We start from the raw sequence: 13840 nt of genomic DNA, 5'->3' as shown, positions 1-13840 counted from the left end.
GTGCAATCCATAACAGATTTATATCAACTATTACTGATTATGACCAATGTTAAACTGTAACTATCCTTTAAAAGATAAATGACTTTACTTTTTGTAACAATAGCACTGAATATAATGACCTAATTCACTCATAAAAGAAAGCATTTGGCTTTCTGTTAATAAACAATAATTAAATGAACTATAATTAAAAATTTGGCAGTGCTGTCTAAAACAGATTAGAAATCTAGAGTTCCTCAGAATGTATAGGATTTATACTTCCATAATTTCATTAAAATAATAAGTATAAATATTGAACTGCATTAACATATATGCTTCTATAGATACCCCAAGAAATACAGATGTATCACCACAGTGATATGCTGATAGAGAAAATATTGTCATGTTAGATGAAATTAATAAGGAACATCAAGAACTGTTTCAAATTTTAAGCCAGATTGATCAATAAACCTATATTGTTACTGTTACTGGTTATTCTTTTCCCAGGTTCTTGCCCATTTTTACAGTAGATCTGCCTGGTCTGAACAGTGTACTTGAATTTTCCATTTTAATCTTTACAGTCTATAGGTATGCTCCACTGCACAAGTGAAAGTATCTGAACTTAAAACTTTATTAGATGAACTGTTAATAGTCCAGACAGCTCTTGCTGAAATTTCAGTAGCTTGAGAATTGTTTTCAACTTGGAACTCAAATAAATCTAGTACTAGAATCTAATAAAATTCCATAATTGAATATCAGGTAGGGATTTATTATTAGACATTAAGATTAAATAACATGTCTTGTTTACTTTTAAATTCTAATTTTGAAATTAGTTATTGTAGATAACTAATTTAAAAAAAACTTGTGGAAAAGCCATATATTTAGATATTAAGGTGATTTACTTAGCCGAAATTGGTTATTTGAGGCAGCTACATTATTCTTGAAAATACATTATACTACTTTGAAATCTTTCCTCAGTCACATAAACAAATTTCAATTCACAGCGAAATAAATTCAGGTAGATTCAGATTGTGTGGAACTCTTGTGTTTCACTTCTTGTTAATATTAAAGGTGTACATTTTAGAAACAAACATTGCTTTGGTTTGGGGATGCTGCTTTTACAGTTTCAGTTCTTTAATTTTAAGAATGAGCAAATTTGAGAAAGTCCATAAGATCATCAGAATTTCAGTGCATTAGAATAATCTATACTGATACAGTTTTATAGAAAAATGAAGAACCCAAAAGTAGCTTTACTTTAAATAATGAGTGGTGCAGTGGTTAGAATGCAGTATTTCAGGCTGCTGACTGCTGGCTGCCAGCAGTTCAGTAGTTCGAGTCTCACTAGCTCAAGGTTGACTCAGCCTTCCTTCCTTCCAAAGTTGGTAAAATGAGGACCCAGATTGTTGGGGACAATATGCTGGTTTATAAACCGCTGTAAACCGAGCCAGTTATAAAGCACTGTGAAGTGGTATATAAGTCTGAAGTGCTATTTGCTATTAGTGCACCTATTAAATAAAGATATTCCATACATAAGGCATTCAAAGATTAAACTGAATTATTGGTGGTGGTTGTGATTTACAGGGTGGGTTGACTTCATAATTTGTAAACATTTCCATTAAAAGCTACAGAGAAACTGATATATAAAATGCAGCCCTACATATAAATGACTTAATGTGTCTTAAGACACAAATTGCCTTGGGAGACTAGAAATTTCAACAGCTTCAACGTGCCATGAGATCATGAACAGAGATTTCGTATGGCAAATAAATAAGAAAAAGGGTACACTTTAAAAAGAAAAATAGTTTTCTCATTAATACATTCTTGATTTCTTATATCCCAGCATGTATCATTCTGAGAAATTGATGTTACCAATTATGCAGGTCCCTCTCTCCCTCCATGCCTTCAAATTTATTTTTGAATGTAGAACTTTTAAAAGTAAAAGAAAAAAAGCAAATTCCTTCAATTCCTCATGTTTTCATCCATAGCATTTTCTTAGCACCACTAAGGAACCTTTTGATATTGCCTGTTGGTTTGTTTGTTTGTTTTGCTTGTACTGGAGTTGTGTCGTATCGTAGCATAGCGTAGCGTGTTGTATTTGGATTATTTCCCAGTCCAGCCACAGAAAATGTCTTTCAATCTCCAAGTTATTTCCCATCAAATCACATTTCAGGGCCTTGAAGAAATTCAAACAGTGAGACAGGTCACCAGCTACTTCACTTTAGACTTAGTTTCCAATGCGAAAGAAGAGCTGCAGACAGCAATATTGTCAAAGCATATAGTGGCAGGGAAGGCTCCTCCTCCTCCTCCTTTTATGGGAGAAAACATGTTGCCCCTACTAATAGTGGCAAACCATCTGTCTCATTGAACAGTAATCAGATTCAGTTATGCTGATATAAAATGCTGGGAAATGCCTTTTCTCCCACTTTTGTAAGAGTACAAATGATGCTGCCAAAGGATGGGAATGGAGATGGGTCTGGAATAATTAGTTGTGAATTAATATGCGTAGTGCGTACAGTGTATGTGGAAGATAATTAACTGAGAGTTACATGCCGTTTCCAAGTACAAGTTTCAAATGTTTTCAAATGTTGCATGTTTCTCTTTGCGAAAGCATCCTTTGCTATTTTACTAACAATCTTAGGGGTGGTGGTAGCAGACAGCACAGAGACAAGATAAATATTGCTTAGCAGAATCACTTATATGGATTCCAAAATTGAAAGCATGCATTTGAAACCATGTTAATTTGTTTGGAATGGCTGCAATCTGTTCCTTGTAGGGGAAATGCCCATATGGAGCCACTAGATGGTGATACACTGTCAGTTAAAACTAATGGAGGCATAGTAGGGAAAAACAGCCAATAAAAGTGACTTTAATCAGCTCAAGATGTTTTTGCACATTTCCCTCTGTGTTACATTTAATTGTTTCTAAATATGGATTGTGCTACATAGGGGAATCTCTGAATACACAGAGGAACCTTATCCTTGTGTGCTTGAATATTTGAATATTTTTTAATCATATATCAAATTTTAGAAAATTTTATTGCAGGGAGATAAAAGTTTGGATGAATTCAGCAAGATCATCTGCACCTCCACCATGATGCAGTCAGTTCATAGTGATGCCTGGGGAAGTGTAACTAATGTTTCGGACTGTTCATTGTTGCTAGTCGAGGAATTAGATCCACTCCTGTAAAATGAGAAAGTATTAAATAAGTTGACACCAAAGTATTAGTTGTTCTAGCAGGCCCAGCACTCACTCAATAAAACGATGATCATGGACTTAAAAATAGAATTAAATAAATTAATGAAAGTAAAAAATAAATAAATCCATTAGTGGCTACTTCCAGAACAGCAGTTTTAAAATACATGCATCCCTTGCATATTTATTTCTCAAATGTTTGTGCCATCCTAGACTCAAGGACACTAGAAAACTTTATTTATTGCTAAGATTTCTGGGGGGACATGGTGGCTCAGTATCTAAGACTCCGAGCTTGTTGATCAGAAAGGTCGGCAGTTCGGCGATTTGAATCCCTAGCGCTATGAGCTCCCGTTACTTGTCCCAGCTTCTGCCAACCTAGCAGTTTGAAAGCATGTAAAAATGCAAGTAGAAAAATGACCACCTTTGATGGGTAGGTAACAGCGTTCCGTGTGGCTCTGGCATTTAGTCATGCTGGCCACATGACCATGGGAATTGTCATCAGACAGTGCTGGCTTTTGGCATAGAAAAGGAGATGAGCATTGCCACCTAGAGTCGGGAACGGCTAGCATGTATGCGCGAGGGGAACCTTTACCTTACCTTAAGGCTTCTGGCCAATTCAGTCATAACCAACTTTAACCAACCAAATACTCCACTTTTGTAACAAAGTTTAACACAACATGCAACAATATTTATGATCAACAACCTAATTCATGACTGAAATGGTTGCCATGTGCAGGATGTCATTTCCGTTTGAATTCCTACAGGCTTTCTTTATATCATTCCTAAATTCCAAAAAGTTTTGAGCCACTCTATCTTCAAGGGGAATTCTGTTCCATAGGAGAAGGGAGGACCAGAGAGGGCCTGGGTTCACCTTTTGAGGATGATTCCTTCTCAGGGTAGGCAATTAGATGGACAGATACTGCTTGGGGCAGGCAAATCTAAAGTAGACAGGTTTCATGTTGCCTATATATTGCCATTATAGAAACATCACATTGGTGTCTGACAGCGTGGATTTGATTTAAATCAAGTCGATTTAGATCATGATTTAAATCACTAGTAAAAAGGCTTCATATTTGCCTGATGCATTTATCCTAAAAAAATATTGATGCTTCTTTTTGGCTAGTGTTTCCTTGATTGCCCGATATTCCTTTAAGTTGCACGGAAGTTCTCTTCTTTTTGATTTCCTTCCAGGCCTTTCTGCAAGCAGAACATATTCCTGAATACAGTAACTCCAGTGTTCTCACTGTATGTTATGCTCCCCGATGTCATGTTTAGTCTGCAAGCTTATTTTATTTGAGTAAACCTTTGCAACTGAAGTCAGAGGTTTTCGGAGTAGCAGGATAGAGAAATAACAAACACGTTTTGACATCAAACAATTATGGTAGTCCATGTTATTTAATCCTCATGACTGCCCATCCCACTCCTCTTCTTTCATGAAATAACAATGTATTTTTCTTTTCCAAATATTTGGGGATTACATAAAGTACTTTATATTCCTCTTGAATAAACTTTTCTTATATCAACATGATTAGGGGGATGGTGAAAATTTGTGAAAAGTCTTGATTTGGATTTCTCTCTACATTTGAAAACACAATCAGCATAATGTTATGCATATATAAAGCCCATTGTGACTACTCTTACAGAAAAGTGTTTAGAATTGTTCCAAAAGCACACTGTGTTATTATATTTCATTTGTTTTACATAGCAAGAGGAAGCTTTTACTCAAATGTGTTTGAGAGTCATGAATTAATGTTTAAAAGAATGCAAAAATAAATGTATAAATTTATTGTAAATTTTATAAATTTATATATTAGTATTGTGGATTCAGTTTATGTGTATTTATAAAACATTTTGCTCAACTTTTTTTAAATAATTGCATTCTGATGTTTTAGGATTCCATAAAGTAATGGAAGGAATTCACAAAGCTCTTGATCTTGGCTATAATCCTGTTAAGGTGAGAATATTCCTTACTAGTAATCTAGAACTACATGGTATTCATTTTATTACCCAAAAGTACAAATTTCAGGCTGTGAGCAGAGTTTGCCTGCAATACTGCATTCTAATCATTTTGCTACCATAGTGCAAATTTAGTTTTGGCATAGTTATGTCACATCTCATATGTTACTTTCAATTATTTATTATTTAAATAAACACAGTGTTGTTGCCTATTTGTTTCTTATTTCACCATTCCAAACTAAAAATGGTGAAGACTAGAGGTTCTGCTGATTAGGAGTTATGGGAAATGACCTATTATCCAAGGCATTTGGAAATTCTCAAATTAGGAAGGATGCTGTAATGCCTTAATCCCAATAGCTAGTTTCAGAAGTAACTCCCCAATACACATTTTTCTTTAGTTATTTTTAAAAATCCCATAAAGGAAAGATAGGGATAATTTTCTGTTCAATAATAGAGAACACGAGACTTGTTTTATCAATGGTTGGATAACAGAGTAAGAAATTAGGATTTTAAAAAGTATTACCATGTAAGCAACTGAATCAGATAGTATGCTCTTTGCTAAGCACTTATTGTATGTAAATGAAAAATATATAAATAAATGGGGGGGGGGGTTTAATAGAGAACACATTATCTACTCTCTACTGAGCCATAGTGGTGCAGTGCTTAGAATGCAGTATTGCAGGCTACTGCTGACTGCCAGCTATCCAGAAATTGGCAGTTCAAATCTCACCAGGTCAAGGTTGACTCAGCCTTCCATCCTTCCAAAGTCGGAAAAATGGGGACCCAGGTTTTTGAGGGCAATATGCTGACTCTGTCAACTGCTTAGAGAGGGCTGTAAAGCACTGTAAAGCGGGATATAGGTCTAAGTGCTATTGCTACATGGGCTTGTGCTGTTGTCCACAATGGCCTTGGGTCATTTCCTGTACTCATTCACTCACTTTTTCTTTTAGGTGAACTGTGTGATTATGAGAGGACTCAACGAAGATGAGCTGCTGGATTTTGTTTCTTTTACAGAAAAGCAGCCGCTGGATGTGCGCTTTATAGAATACATGCCTTTTGATGGTGAGTTCTTGAGATTACAAATGGCTTCAGAGACTGAGTAAAGGGAGTGGCAGATTCCCATTCCTGGAATATCAATTTACAGGTGTCTTCACCTGTGGCCTATAGGGCAGTGATGCGAACCTTTTTTGGCTCGCGTGCCACAAGTGGGGGGAGCGCAGGGGGGTTGAGTGCAGGTGTGCCGCACTCATAATGCAACGCGCGAATCCCCCAGTGCGCATGCGCGCACAACGCGTGACCCCCCAATTTTTACATGCTTTTTTCGGCCTCCCCAGGCTCCAGGGGCTTTATAGGAGCCTGGGGAGGGCGAAAAGAGCCTCCCCTGACCCCCCCAGAAGCTTCAGGGACCATCCCTGAAGCCTTCGGAGCGCTTAAAACCACCCTCCAAGCAAACCGGAAGTGACTTCTGGGTTGCTCGGAGGGTGGTTTTAAGCGCTCCGAAGGCATCAGGGAAGCCTCGGACGGTCCCTGAAGCCTTCGGAGCGCTTAAAACCACCCTCCGAGCAACCCGGAAGTGACTTCCGGGTTGCTCGGAGGGTCTTTTTAAGCGCTCTGAAGGCATCAGGGAAGCCTCGGACGGTCCCTGAAGCCTTCGGAACGCTTAAAACCACCGTCCGAGCAACCCGGAAGTCACTTCCGGTTTGCTCGGAGAGTGGTTTTAAGCGTTCCGAAGGCTTCAGGGACGGTCCCTGAAGCCTCCGGGGGGCGGGGGAGGCTCTTTTCGTCCTCCCCAGGCACCTATAAAGTCTCTAGAGCCTGGGGAAGGCGAAAAATAGCTTTTAAAAAGGTGAACTCAGCTGGCCAGCGCGCACATGTGCGCTGGCCAGCTGACAGGGCAGCGCTTTGCGTGCCCTGACAAATGGCTCCGCTTGCCACTTGTGGCACGCGTGCCATAGGTTCGCCATCACTGCTATAGGGGAATCTCTTTGGAAAGGTATAACCCCAACGTATTGGCATTGCTGGTATTTTTTTTATTATTGATGTTGTATGTCTCCAATCAGTTTCATGGCAGCAAAACACAACAAATGTATTCCACGTATTCCTACATTTATAAATTAAGTTTTACTAATAATACTAAATAATAATAATACTATTATTTTTACCATATAAAAAAACATAAGAAATTACACTGAAATGGGATTTTCACAGACTTCTGCTCCTTCCACTGCTACCACTGTTTTTAACTGCCTATCATTGCATCGTAAGTATTGTCTAATCACATAGCACTCTGTTACCTCAGATGACAATGTGCTATAGTTAAAAACATGCCTTTTGTATTATAAAATCCCTCCCACAGTAAGCTTATTTGATCAATAATGTTTGTTTCCTTCTTCCTCTAGGCAACAAGTGGAACTTCAAGAAAATGGTGAGCTACAAAGAAATGCTGGATACAATTAAACAGAAATGGCCAGATTTGAAAAAGTTGCCCTGTGAAGAAGCTTCTAGCACTGCCAAGGTGAATATTAGCATGATCAGAGGATCAATAATCAGAGAGAGCTTCTTGGTCTGCTACTTCAGTGCTAATTTGGTTAGCTATGAGGGAGGAAGAGACATGATGCAAATTCTATAGTCCTGCTAGAACAGACATATATGGTCTACTTTTGACAATTATGCTACTCGTGGTATTGGCTCGGTTGGCTATTTATCATGTAATTTTTAAACTTATATGTCATCCATCTCACCTAAAATGACTTTAGGGAGTTTACTAGAAAATAAAAACAATATAAAGCATTAAAGTATTAAGATAATTAGTATTAATATTAAAAAGATAGCTAAAAGGAGTTAAAGGGAGCAAGTTAAAATAGGTTTGAGGTAAGATCATCTGTCAGTCCATTAGCCATAGCCATATGACATGCTCACATTGGGGTCTCAAGTGAATTGGGAGAGCTAATTTTAAAGCACCCTGCAGAATGCCAAGAGGATTATCGGTGCAGATCTCGCCTGGAGGGGTACAATGTTCCAGATGGCTGGAGCTATGGTAGAAAAGGCTCTTTTCCTAGACCCGGGGGGACAAATTCCTTAGCCAATGTGGTCCTTAGCATGCACACATACGTGATCAATGGGGTTCACGGGACCCCATGTGGCAACCAGTGCAACTTGCCTAACAGCAGTGTTATATGGGCCACCCTAGGGGGCCTCAAGAATTGTTTGTGTGGCTGCCTTCCTTGACAGGTGCAACATCCAAATACTTTTCAAGAGTAGCTCATGTGTGCTGCAGTAGTTTAAAGATGGGTGTGTGTGTGTGTGTGTGTGTGTGAGAGAGAGAGAGAGAGGACTATTTCTGACTAGAAATAATGATTTGTACACTGTAGTGTGTGTGTGTGTGTGTGTGTGTGAGAGAGAGAGAGAGAGAGAGAGAGAGAGAGAGAGAGAGAGAGAGAGAAGACTTTCTAACTAGAAATAATGCTTTCTAAACTGTAGTTATTTAAGTATTTCCTCAGTTTTTAGAGTACATTTATGTACCATTACCTTCCTAATTGTCTTGTGATAAATTTCTGGTATTATCTACTATACATAAAATATTCTGTGCTTGCTTTTTATGTAGACTATGCATGAGGTATTGTGTCTGGGAATTTTGGTCATTTTGCAGTTATATCCATGACAACTACTGTTGTGTTTATAATATAAATGTGTTCCATAATACATGTGATTTGTACATGATTTGCATAATGTTTCTAACAGAAGTATGCAGCACGTAAGAATTTTAAAATAGCCTTCATCTAAACACATATCATTAAAATGTTGTCATGGATTTTTCCATCTAGCATTTAAGACCTCTGTAGAAATAACTTTAACAGGAAATTGTTGGTAAGAAGATAAGAATCCTTACAATGCTAGTGTCTGCTCTTTATCATAAAGATAATATATATACATATTGAAGGAATAATATAATCCCAAATTCAATAATTGATTACCAGCATAGTATTGATACATGAATATTTTTACTGGTGACTTTTAACCTCATAGTAACATTTCATTCTGTAAAAGCATTTACAGAATTTCTTGTCAGTGTCCTAAATTTTCCTCATAACCTATCTAATTCTATTAGGAGTGTGAAAAATTAGTAGAATTTGAACTATACTTAATCTGAGACACCATTTTCAAGGGTGAAACAGCTATTTTGAGTATAAAATGGGTTGAGCCTAAGATGCTTCTATAAAACTCAGAATTGGCCCATTCCATTAATCTCTGATTGAGTTTAGGCATGCTGAGGTTACCCTTGGATGCCACAGGTGAATACAGTTATTAAATTAGTCCAGCCTATAGGATTTCAGGAGGAGATTGAGGTCTTTTCCTAAAGATCTGATGGATGGGTTGATGGAGCAATTGACCACTTCCTTTCTGTCAAAGGAGTTGGATTGGATTGTTCCTGTATGGCTTCTTACTGGGAGTCAATCCTAGGGAACTCCTTGGTTCTCTGAGAAGATTAAATGTCAGAAGAGATACTAAAATCGCAGTTGGAAAGAAGACAATAAATGAATCCAACGGAACATGAGTAAAAATACATATTAGAGATTGCATCATGGTGATAAGGTTGGCATTTTATCTCAGCTGCAGATAGCTGTTCAGAGATTTTTTTTTTAAAGGAGACTTGTTCCTAGCCAGGTAGAGATGAAGTTACAGGGTAATCTGGAGAGCTTCATCTGGTAGATGACCTGCACAGACTTGCTTGGGATTGTCTTCCAATTGTCCAGATCCTATAGCTTTGACAAAGGCAAAGTCTTGTAGAGTTACCTGGAATGCTTTTCAGCCAGTAACTGCTGAGGATCCTCAAATCCACTAAAACAATTGGGGGGGGGGAATCACTCCTTGGGTGGTGAAAACCACTTGGGGGATGCTGTGTGGTTGAGTCTGTGCAATAATATTTGTTTTGCTGAAAGAGTGGGTGGTTCAGCTTGTCTTGGAGGGAGAGATGCTTCACTCCCTCCCCAAGAAGTCGACTTTGCTGAAGTGGACAGTATTGGACAATTTTTATCCTCTCGCCAACTTTCACTTCTTGGGGAAGATTGTTGAAAACGTGGTCATGCTGTAGCTTCAGAGAACAAGCTGGAAATGCATAACATGGAAAATACAGGTTATCTAGAGTCTTTTATGCTTGGTTTTATACTGGGACATAATATTGAGATGGCATGGTTCACACTTCTCTCTAATTTCTGGCAGAGCTGGGACAGGAATGGTGCAGCTGTCATGGTTCTCTTTGATATCTTAGCATGTTCAAAAGTACTGTCAACCATAATATTCTTTGTGGCCATCGGTAGGGATTTGGGGTGGTAGTTTCTAGTAGTTATCTTTCTTTTTTGTGTGTGTACTTAGATCCAGTCTGCCTATCCTATACATTCCAGCATATTTGGTATGTTCTGGGTATGTTCCCACTGACTAAATAATTTTGCCTGAGGGGATCCGGAAGTGGGCCTTCTTTATCACAGCATCCACCATCTAGAATTATATCCCCCTCAGAAATTTGTTTAGTCCCACTCTGACCTTATTCAGATGAACCTTTAAAATCGGACTCTTTCCCCAGGATCTGAGCTAGAGTGAATGACAAACATCTTATAGTGATAATTAGCGTGCCAGGATTGGAGTTATTTTTCTGGACATCTGCTTTTTGTAGATGTTTGCAGTTTATTGTTTTCAGTGTATACTTATATGTTTCCCAGAGTCATGATGGAGTCAGGCAGCCTATAAATTTAATTAATGCATTTAATAAATACATTTCACATTGGAGACAGCTGTTTTCTGCTGGAGGCAAGGTGTTTTGAATTTGACAAAGTTTGATTTCAAAACATTTTTGTATCCCTAACTTCTCCTTTCACAAACTAGAAGAAATTTTAGGAATGAAGTACAAACGATATTATTAACTTCATTCGCCTTTTTTCCCATTTTGCTCCCATGTTTGGCTTTTAACAGGCATATAAGGTTCCACATTTTCAAGGGCAAGTTAGCTTCATCACTTCCATGTCTGAGCATTTCTGTGGATCCTGCAATCGACTAAGGATCACAGCTGATGGGAATTTGAAGGTAACTCTATTGCTTTCTCTGTTTGATCATGGAACCAATTATCCAAGGAAATGGAAGCCTTCACTGATGGTTTCAAACAAAGGCTAACACCTATCTCTCTGGAATGCTTTAATTCAGACTCCCATATTAAGCAAGGGGGTACAACTTGGTAAATGATAATGATAAATATGATTATTTATTTGACATGGATGGAGCTGATTAAAAATGGGCATTGTATTCAGAACAGGTTTAAACCAGAGGTGGTATTCAGTAAGTTCTGACCAGTTCTGGAGAACTGGTAGTGGAAATTTTGAGTAGTTCAGAGAACCGGTAAATATCACCTCTGACTGGCCTCGCCCCCATCTATTCTTTGCCTCCTGAGTCCCATCTGGAAATGGGGATTTTGCAGTAACGTTTCATGGGATGCAGAGGGAATGGACATTTTACAGTATCCTTCCCCTGCCATTCCCACCAAGCCACGCCCACAGAACTGGTAGTAAAAGAATTTGAATACCATCATTGGTTTGAACCATCTTGGATAAATACTCTCTAAACAGACGTAGTAAATTATATAACAATTCCTGTTTATTACTTGAAGCAAACATATTTTTGCTGTTTCCTGATTTTTTTTTCTTTCTTTTCCAATACACTGTATTCAAATATGAAATCTAATGGAAAGTAAATATACTTTTGTCTTTTATTTGAAATTGTCTTGTAAGTGGTAATTGGCAAGCACTATCAAATCAGACATGTGGGGTACAGACCAAGTAGTAAACTGGGAAAAGAGAGCAGCGAGAGGATAATCAATTTTACTGTCACATTGAAAGTTGTTATTTGTAATTAGTTCAGACTTGGTGCTTAAAAATTCCAACTCCCACAATTGATGACAGCAAGCATTGCATTAATATCTGTTGACACTAAGTCACAGCAAATTCATTAGCTTAAATGACTTACAGAGCCTGATCCTAATGTCCTTGAAATATTTAAGTCAGTGCTTTGTGTCATGCTAGGAGAAGTTTGAATTAAAGCACCGGCAGGTGGCAACATTTGGGTGATCTTTGCTGATCTCAAAACAACTGAGGCAACATTGGATGTAGTATTTGAACAGGAGGCCACTAGGAAACCTTGGTGCTGTAGGTTAGACTGGGATGTTTACAAAAATTGGGGGCGGGGGAGAAATAAACCGCTTTTGTTTTATTGCCACGAAAACCAAAAGGATATCCTTTTATAGTTGCAAGAGTCAAGAATCTTGACTCTTGCAACTATATAAGCAAGAGTAGAGCTCATACAGTGTGCAGCCACACGGGCAGTTCTTAGGGCCAAGAATGGCCCATGTAACACCACTGCTCTGCGAGTTACATTGGCTGCTGGATGCAATTCAAGCTGTTGGTAATCACATTTAAATCCCTTCAGGGCATGAGTCCAGGCTACTTGAGGGACCAACTCATCCCAATGGGATTGGCCTGCTCCATCCTTGGCAGCAGAGAAGGCATGTTTTAGGCCCTGTCAGCTCAATTATCCTGGCTGGCGAGATCTAGAAGAAGGACCTTCTTTGCCATTGCACCTGCCCTGTGGAACATCTTGTCATTTGGAGTGAGGAAATCCCCCCCCCCATTTTTCATAAGAGCCTAAAGCAGGGGTTTCCAATCCCTGATCTGTGGACTGGCAGTGGCCATGAAATCAGGCCATGCTGACAAGCGAAGCCCCATCCCCAGGATGCAGGTAGCATGCAAAACCACATCCCCTCCGGTCCATGGAACCGATCCCTGATGCCCAAAAGTTTGGGGCTGCTGGCCTAAAGACCTGGGTCTGCCGCTTAGCTTAGAGGTCCAGTGGGTGACATCACAGTGGACGTGGTTGGTTGATTAACAACAGATCCCACTTCCCTCCCTATCCCGCCTTCCCCATCTTTTAATTGGGCTGTAGTGTTTGGATTTAGTATTAACATATTTATGTTTTTAGGTTATATAGTTTTTATCTTTTATGATTGTAAGCCACCCAGATTTACCTTAAGGTAAGATGGGCAGCCTATAAATTTTGTAAATAAATAAAATGTTTCCTCAATAGCTTCATGGAATATGAAGTAGCATGCAGTAAACTGAATATTGAAGAAGAAGAATCTATTCGATTCTTAGTCTGAATTCAATCATAGAAAAGTAGCAGGCTGCTAGTACCAAGAGTAACACAATTTTTAATCTTCCCTCCATAAAAGAAAGCTAGAAGTCTTTACAGGTAGAACCATTTATAACATCTGTTTATAGTGCTGACTTTTCTTTACCTCACAGTCAGGAGATAATGTATTAGTATTGTTAGTGGTAGTAGTATACTCCTGTATCTTTCAGGGAAAAAAATCATTCCGTATCCCATATACATACAGCCTCTGTCCCAAAGGCTGCAAAGTCTGAGTCCTTCCAAAGGAAGGAGAACTTTTTAATTCAACAGAAAATATTACATTTCCAATTAAGTTCATTTAATTTATGTTAAAACAAATCTAGTTCTTGTCCTGGCTCCATTAACTTAATTGTCCAGACCATACTCATTTCCTAGAGGGCAGCCCTTGGGATATCAATCAAAAGCTGTGTAGTCCTCAACCCAGAGAAAAACAGTACTTTTGATAATATATTAAATGCAAGTCAAACATTTTAAATTCAAAATGTCT

The 13840-nt window shown here is 38.4% G+C and overlaps 1 protein-coding gene across 4 annotated transcripts in view; it reads left to right on the top strand.

Moving 5' to 3' along the window:
• Positions 1 to 13840, top strand: part of MOCS1 (molybdenum cofactor synthesis 1) — a 45465-nt gene that overhangs the window by 17139 nt on the left and 14486 nt on the right. For all 4 annotated transcript variants that reach the window (XM_081940838.1, XM_081940837.1, XM_081940836.1 and 1 more), the window contains exons 5-8: positions 5061 to 5122; positions 6075 to 6186; positions 7524 to 7639; positions 11092 to 11202. In XM_081940838.1, the coding sequence (XP_081796964.1) occupies positions 5061 to 5122; positions 6075 to 6186; positions 7524 to 7639; positions 11092 to 11202 (401 nt within the window). The remainder of the gene's footprint in view (positions 1 to 5060; positions 5123 to 6074; positions 6187 to 7523; positions 7640 to 11091; positions 11203 to 13840) is intronic.

This window comes from Natrix helvetica, assembly GCF_964273705.1.
Source record: "Natrix helvetica genome assembly, chromosome: 2".
Taxonomy (NCBI): domain Eukaryota; kingdom Metazoa; phylum Chordata; class Lepidosauria; order Squamata; family Natricidae; genus Natrix; species Natrix helvetica.
Note: the sequence above shows the minus strand (reverse complement) of the source record. Positions and strands in the feature narration are given on the sequence as shown.